Raw genomic sequence first — 8,551 nt, 5'->3', positions numbered from 1 at the left:
ACCGAACCTCCGCCGTGGTCCGAGCACATGGCGCAACTGGTGCAGTACGTACGAGCGAACCTAAAAATCGCACCAAAACCAATACGCCTCGATCGATGCCGTTCCTCACGCACACTCGCAGCGCAGCCCTTCGCCGTCGGTTGGCATCAAGATTAGGGAGTAATGGTAGGCTGGCCAACTCAACACACCCTCTTCACCCCCCGCCCCGGCCCACCCCAACCCCCTTCCAGATGCTATTGCACTACCGGGAAGCGCGCGCGTTGGAGAGGAACTCCAGCACGGCAGAACGGAGTGCTAGCCTGGAGTGAGCGGAACCGACACACCGGCGTTACAGGCGAGTGCGCGTTTGGCTTACGGAGGGAGGGCCGCTCTTCTCTCTCGCTCTTTCGCTCTCTCGCTCTGTGTCGGTTGGTTGGTGTTCTGCGGGCGAGCGCTCTCTTGAGCTCGCCTTTCGGATTGCCCGAACGCCACCGTTCGACTATAAAACCCGGTCCCGACGCATTGTTGAGGCACAGTCCGCAAACAGTCCTAGAGTCCTACGCTCCTAGGAGGTTTCAGCACTCAAAAGAAAGCGACTAGCTCCAAGTGACAGACGTTCGACGTCATTTCCGCCTGCAAACAGCGAAAGAAAAAAAGCAACCAACGCAACAAGTGTCCGGGGAAGTGTCCGACCGGAAGCGATCAAAGACAAGCAGTGTTTGTGTGTGTGTGAGCGTTAGTGTGTGTGTGTGCAGTGCATTGTTAGAGTGATCTTTGTGAGGAGTCAATCACAATGAAGGCTTTCGTAAGTAGCAAGCAGGGGAAGAGGCTAGCTCCGGGAGGTGGCCGCTCTTCCACCGAACCGCTCTTCAATCAACCGACTTCCCGGCCTGCCGGAAGCTGCACCTCCACGGAGCTGGCCCTCCACCTCTGCAACACTCAACCACCACCCCCACCCCCTGCCTGGGATAGTGACTGATTGGCCCGTGTTTCCTCTCTCTCTCTCTGTCTCTTCCTTTCCGCCGCAGGTTCTGGGATCTGCCGTGCTGCTGCTGGCTTCGGCCGCGGCTTCCGGCTCGTACCTCGGCGTGGCGCTCTCGTCGCAGTACCAGGCGCACGACGGTATCGGCGGCTACTCGTACGGCTACGCCGAGCCGAACTCGCAGAAGCACGAAACGAAGGATGCGCACGGCATCACGCACGGCGGCTACTCGTACGTCGACGCGAACGGCCACGTCCAGAGCGTGAAGTACACGGCGGACCCGATCCACGGATTCCAGGTGTCGGGCACGAACCTGCCGAAGGGCCCGGCGCCGCACGCCGTCCCGGTGCCGGCCTGGAACGCGTACGCCTACGCCCCGGTGGTGCTCGGCCACAACGGTGCCCCGCTCGAGACGCCCGAGGTGCAGGCCGCCAAGGCAGCGCACTTCGCGGCCCATGCCGCCGCCAAGGCCCGCCTGCACAAGCGCTCGCTGTACGGCCCGTGGACGTACGCGGCCGCCGCCCCGGTCGTCCTCGGCCACAACGGCGTCCCGCTCGATACGCCCGAGGTGGCGCACGCCAAGGCAGAGCACGCGGCCGCCCACGCTAAGGCCCTCGGACACGCGTACGCCCCGGCCGGTCCCGTCCCAGACACGCCCGAGGTGCAGCACGCCAAGGCCGCCCATCTGGCCGCGCATGCCGCCGCCCGCGCCAACCACCATGCCGTCGCGCCGGTAAGCACCGTCGCCCACACGCACCACGCCGTCCATGCCGCGCACTACCCGCAGCACGTCCCGGTCATCAAGAACGGCGTGCCGGTCGAGACGCCGGAGGTGCAGCACGCCAAGGCGGCCCACTTTGCCGCCGTCGCCAAGGCCCAGGGATACGCGCCGGCCCATGCCCACTCCTACTACCCGCAGCACATCCCGGTCATCCACAACGGCGTGCCGGTCGAGACGCCCGAGGTGCAGCACGCCAAGGCGGCGCACTACGCCGCCCTCGCTGAGGCCAGTGCCCGCGCCGGCCACGGAGCCTCCTGGGCTCCGGCCGGCCACGAGGACGACGGTAGCTACGATGGCCGATGGGACAACCACTACTAAACCAACCCACACGCTTCGACCAACTGTCTCACTCTGTCTCTGTTTCTCTCAAACACACACACACGTATATAAGCTAACCTACCAATACTCGAACCAAATACTCGAATGCTCCCGAATCGAATCCGTTGCGACTGCACGGCTCGCCGTGCTGTGACGTCACTCGAAACGCCTCCCCCTCCCCTCGTCTTCCAGTATTACTCAACCCCCGTCCCCCCCCGCCTTCCCGCTAAACACTGCATCGCTGCCGTTTGCTTTTCCATCGCTTCTGGCCAACCGGAACACCGACGGCTCGCTCCCTCCCCGCGAAGGATTAGCGCTAATTTCGGAAGGTCACCTGCCGCAGGCCACCACCAGCCCAAGATCAGTTCGGCGATCCATCCCACCAACCAGCTAGTTACCATTTTGAGTGCATCCACCATCCACACTGCAACCCGAGGGATTGTCCCACCTTCCAGGGCACGGAGTTTTCCACGCCATTGCGCCAAGGGAATAGCCGTACTGCCTGCGGGAAGGTGCAACGAAGAGGAAATGGATGGATCGCCGCCCCAGCTGCCCATCCCGCACCTGCCACGGCTGCGGCAACAGCAACAGCTGCCTCAACAACAGCGGGCCCCGTTCCGGCTCCTTTTTGCCCAACCAAACCCAAACCGGGGAAGGAAAAAAAGGACTCCTACTCGCGCTCGCGCTGCAAACCCCAATGTCCGGAACGGCGGGTGAAGCTGCAGCCCGTCGGGTCGTCCGCATTCCAACGCCAAATGGGCGGGATGGGCCGTCGCTGCAGAGCCTGCCCGAAACGTAACACCAAGCACCTTCCAAGCGAAAATGGGAAGGAGGGTCCGATGTTATCGACATGGCACAAATGTAAACAAACACGCAACAACAAAAAAGCAAGCATGCGCCTACGTTCATGCATAGTGAACAGGGCACTGGGGTGGGAAGGGCCAGGAGGGGTGAGCCCGTGAGCCGGGTGCATGTAAAATAATGTCTTCACCAGCTCCGGCCCGGCTTACACTCCCCCCCTCTCCTTCCATCAAGCACCCCATTTGCCCGCGATTTCTCCCCCTCCTCCCCCCACTACGTGAAATGCGTTACGAACTTGACCAAGAAAAAAAAGGCAAAAAAAACATCAAGCGACGAACCGATTTGCTATAATAAATGAAATCAAATGAAGTAAGACTTGTGTTGCTGTGTGTGTGCGTGTGTGTGTGTGTGGTTTGATTTGCTTGACTTGTTTGTTGCAATGCGCAGCCTATCCAGTCGTGACATAATCGTGCTATCTTTGCTGGAGCGACCGGCGAGCGGTGGTAGCTCTGCAATGTGTTCACATCATGAACATGTTTGATTGAGCGCGCTTCATTTCCTGCATGTTGCATGGGCTACCACCAGCGGCACACGTAACTACGATGGCACTTCCCGCAGGGTCGTTGACAGTTTTGGGAACCTGCCGAGGTTGAACTTTTCCGGGCAAAGTTCTCCGGGGGGGTGAGCCCCGCAAGGCCATGCCCAACTTGGTTTTTGGGGAACATTCCGGCGAGCCTTTCAGCACGTGGGAGGCCTTTGGATTGTGCTTCCTGAACACAGGATACCCTCTCCCTTCCTATAACTTTCTCGCACACAAAAGTGAACACATGTTCGGTAAGTTTTCGTCGGTTCAGTGGTCGGCAAACGGCGCGGCCGGGAAAAAAGAGCCAAATTTCATAGAAGCATTTGGGAAGAGCCACACTGCAACAGTTAGCTCGGTGGATCTGCGGATTAGCTCCGTGGACAAGGGGGATCTGCGAATTCCACAGATTTTTATAAGGGGAATCGTGCTTACTACAATATTCAATCAGTTTCAAAAGAGAGAGAGAGAGATAAAGAGTGAAAGAGAGAGGGATATAGAGAGATAGAGAGAGATAGAGAGAGAAAGAGAAAGAGAGAGAAACAGATAGAGAGATAGATAGAAAGAGAGAGATAAAGGGAGAGAGAAAGAGAGAGAGACAGATAGAGAGATAGATATATATACAGCGAGAGAGAGAGAGAGAGAGAGAGAGCGAGAGAGAGGGGAGAGAGAGAGATAGAGATAGAGAGCAAGATTACGAAACCGCTTTGGAACAAATTTTAACGCTACAAAGTTTCTCCTCCACCCTATAGTATGCGTACCGTAATTCATGGATGGACCCCTGTTTGAGATTAATTTTGATGTTGGTTGATTATTTCACACGTATGAATATGTGAAACGCACATTTCCCATACAAACACTCACATGGAAGCCTAGTTCCTTATGTTAGGTTCTGACTACCCAAGCTTGTAAATGGAGCCGCATACTACCCGTCACATTTCGTCCTCTTTTCCATGGGTCTTCCTGGTCATGGTTTTCACACATGGTTTCTTCATACAGCTCTAGTTCCTACTGGTTGCTGTTTTCGTTCAGAATTCTTCATCGTTACTTGCCTGTTTTGCCGAAAACTAGGCACTAGTCTGGCGACTTATTCCTTATTCTTGTCTTTAAATGGCTGTCCCATTCATGAGCACGTTCCTGCATTTCCAGTGGCTCGAAAGGGAATCGTTTTGGGATTCAGCGCCGTAATCCACCAATCTACATACGGCTGCCAGGACCGCACATTGTTAACCACTGGAGCAGGAGGATAAAGAAAAAAACATGCACTCAACGAGCAGTAGGGAAAAAGGAACCACACTGCCAGCAGGCCACCAAACTCCTTCCACCTGTTCCCGCTGTGGTGGTACTGTGCAGACCCTCAAACCCTCATCAGTGCGAGCGAGTGGGCACGGAGGGGCGCAGACATTGGATTTGCCTGCAGTTGACATAACATTCTTCTTCCGCATGAGACATCCGACCGACTCCAGTGAACTCTTCGCCGTTTACTTCCCCTTCCCTGCGAGCCAGCCGCTCACCGGTTGTTCCCAGCACCGGTGCGGCCGAGTTGCCCGAGAACACTTGGCCGGAGAAAAGTGAAATTCGATATCATTCTAATAAATTGTCCAACTCTCGGCCGACAACTGTCGGACTGATAAAACCGAATGACCGAGCCCGACCGAGGCGAGGGGTGCGGTCCGGGTTTTGCTTCATACATATGTACTAACTCCCACACCACTGTCGCTACCATCCTTCCTCCGCTCTCGCTCCGATGTACAAAGGCCCCGATGGAGCCCGTTGTCCGAAACATGTTCCAGCTAATTTCGGAGATGACACATTACACACCCAGAGATATGGACACACACACATATCGTCACACATCATGAGTTGGCTTTGCGGTTTAATCGGTTTCCGTTTGTCGATGACACTGACAGAGATATACCCGGGGCGAGGACACTAGGGCTGTTGGGCAGATTGTGCCCTTGGGGTGGAAGGCGGTGTGTACGAGCCATTGTTCGGTTCGGGTGTGTAGTGCCGAGCAGTGGGTCGACCCAGGACCCTCGATCCCCGGGTACGAGCTCTTAATCATGGCTCAAAACCCGCGTCACCGTCAGCCGCGTACCGGGCGCCTTCGCATGGCGATGCGTGTTTGCTCGACCAGTCGAGAGGTGAGTGCCGTTTCGTTGGCGACACACACATACACACACACACACACACACACACACACCACACACACACACACACACACACACACACACACCACACACACACACACACACACACACACACATGTGGATGGGGGGTGGTTTCCCGGGTGGTGTTTTGGAGCGGCAAACTCAATTTTGCCAATCGTTCGTACACGCGTTGGTGAGCGCAAGCGCACGCGGGCCGGTAATGCTGGTCCAGTTCAGGTAGTGCGATGCGTGTTGCATACCGTGCCAGGCGCTTGCTTACCTCCAAGCGTTTTCACCGATCAGTGAAGCGTTTCTGACCGGCTTACACCAGCTACAAAGCCGGCTGTTTGGGATGCTGCGAATTCATCGTGTGCTCCGTCGTTGCATCCGTTTCCTTGTGCAACCCAGCCGCATAGATAGCGCCTCGCAATCTAATCAAACCACACACGGACACAGTCACAGGGACGCACCAGACCGCCGGTACCGACAAGGGTGGTTTGGTGGTTAAAAATAGATTTCTGCTCGCTTGCAGCTTAAATGCAATTGAATAGTGCCGGCCGTTCCTCGTGCTCGCTGCCCATTGACCGTGCCGCACACGCAGCAGTAGCATGCTGTCAGTGCTGTGCACGACAAATTACTAGCACACACACACACACACACACACTTGAGCCTCTGAGCCACTGAGCTTTCGCTTCCGGTTCCGGGGGCGAGTGCTTGAGCAACAGCTAGCTGCCAAGGCAACACTCTAATCGCTCATCCCATTCCAGCGTACCATTGTTTCGACGCTATTAAGCGTCGACATGAAGGTTTATGGTCCTCTCGTTTGCACCACACACACACGCACACACACACACACACCGAGGCAGGTGTTGCGCTTCCGGAGTGGCGAACTGACAGCTGGATGGATTGATCGCCATAATCACTGTCATCGCGGGAGTGGGAGTGAACGCTAGCGTGTAGAACAGGCCGTCCAAACTGGAGATTGGCATGAATGCAAATTGTTCCCAACGGTTGGGACGTCTAAGCGAGCTTGGGAGGAGGAAAATCGGAAGGAAATGAGCTGGAAAACTGTACACCGTTCGGGGGAAATGGTTCGTATGCTACCACTCAATATTGTTTTCGTGTGACTTTTTTTGTTTGTTCGTCGCTGCTGTTGCTGCTGCACCGAAAAGGATATATGAGCTCCCGGTGGGATCCGGTGACAATGGGGAGTGCTGTCAATACAGCTATTTTACATACTTTTAAAGCTCGCGAGATGTTCCCCCGGGCAACGCACGAAACCTCGCGAGTGCGTAGCGTTGGCAGCCGCCGATGCGAATGTGTGTCCGATAACACGGCACAGATTAACCGTGACAGCTCCATTAGATGGTGGGCATGATTCATCAAACGCTGACGGAGGGTACAGTGCTTAGAAAGGGGATCTCTGTGCGTGTGCGTTTGTGTCATTACAGGCGCATTAAGCTGTTTTGCATTGATAGATTGATACTGTAATCATGAAGTGTAGTATGGATGCTGTGACACAATAAAGTTTGTTGGGTACATGTTGGCGAGAGGGGCGAGTTTGGGGGGTTTATGTCGCGAGAATAGTCGCAATTTCGCAATTTACGTTCCGTTGAGACAAGACTTGCGTTCTGCATTCTGGTTTCTAGAACATGGGTTTGTGGTCTGATTACTTGCCTCGCATTTACTTTCCATACCCATGACACTCTGTGTTTAAGTGTGTTATAGAGTGTTCTCTTTCCTAATCAAGCCAAACGCATTTACTAGTATGATTTGCAAGAGTTTAAAATTTCTCTTACAGGAGACATTATAATTTTATTGTTGTTATTATAGTATTATTATTATTATTATTTTTTTTTTCGAGAGTAGAAGTTATGGAGTTGGATAAGTCATCGGTTGTTCTTCTGCGCACTATATTAAGCAGGGGACGTTGGCGTAGTGTAGCCGTTGGAACATATAATTCAAGTCACGGGAGTATTGACTAATGAGTTCACCTCAAATAACCTGTCGAGACGGACTATAAACTGGGACTATATAGCACCTATATAGTACCGGTACTCACATACGTCTCTGAGACATGGACAATGTCCAAATCTGACGAAACCCTCTTAGGCGCGTTCAAGAAAAAGATGCTCTCAAGAAAGAGGTATCAAGCTCGCCAGTCTCCAGTGAGCTGGCAATGTTGTACGCATGGAAACGGACGACCCAGCCCGTAAAGTCTTTTTAGGCCGTCCACAAAGACAGCAGAGGCGTGAAAGAGCTGTCGATGTTTCCTGTTAATATATCTTCAACGAACATTTGTTGTGCTACGTGGAACTCACGGGAGCAGACACCCAGCATAGCGGGTGAGTCTGCGTTATATGGACTCAATGCGGTCTGAAAGGTGCTGAGATATCGACTTTCATACCACACTAACATAGTCCACTACTGACCGCACAATACTTTAGTAAACAGCCTTGATATTAGTTGGCTTAGAGGCACTAGTTGGCTAGAGGCTAACTCGAAACTGCCTACTACCAGCAGAGTTAGGAATCAAGTGAGAGCTACTGGAGGGCATTGCCGTAGTTCATTACACGATTCAATACAAAGCTCGTTCGAGTAGATCATTCATGCAGTCCAATATTTGTCAAATAGGTTAATCTTTGCACTATAGCTTACTTCCTTATAATTCATTTACATATTGCATAATTTGAATTGAAATGGAAAATAATTCCATTACAAATCCCACACTTACTCAATCTTGCTTACTGTTTTCGTTACAATGAAATGAACAGCCATGAATACAGCACGTTGGCAAGGATGGCTAGTGCGCATTAGAACTTGAAGCTGCAAAAACAAATAGTGTCGTCAGCGTTCATTCATATGCGCCCGGCGGGATGCGTCATTTGCGTACAGGGAATGGCAATGTTGTAATATGAGCATGTTTGTATAGCTTCGCAATCATCAAACTCACAAGCAAG

At 53.5% G+C, this 8,551-nt stretch overlaps 1 protein-coding gene across 1 annotated transcript; it reads left to right on the top strand.

The window, feature by feature from the left end:
* Positions 1–497: 497 nt before the first annotated feature.
* LOC121595462 (cuticle protein) lies at positions 498–3,230 on the top strand. The gene is made up of 2 exons (XM_041919472.1): positions 498–784; positions 1,008–3,230. The coding sequence occupies exons 1-2, from the start codon at positions 773–775 to the stop codon at positions 2,058–2,060; spliced, it is 1,065 nt and encodes a 354-aa protein (XP_041775406.1). The 5' UTR covers positions 498–772; the 3' UTR covers positions 2,061–3,230.
* The last annotated feature ends 5,321 nt before the right edge of the window (positions 3,231–8,551 follow it).

The sequence above is a fragment of the Anopheles merus genome, chromosome X (assembly GCF_017562075.2).
Source record: "Anopheles merus strain MAF chromosome X, AmerM5.1, whole genome shotgun sequence".
NCBI lineage: Eukaryota > Metazoa > Arthropoda > Insecta > Diptera > Culicidae > Anopheles > Anopheles merus.
This window is presented reverse-complemented; position numbering and strand designations above follow the sequence as displayed.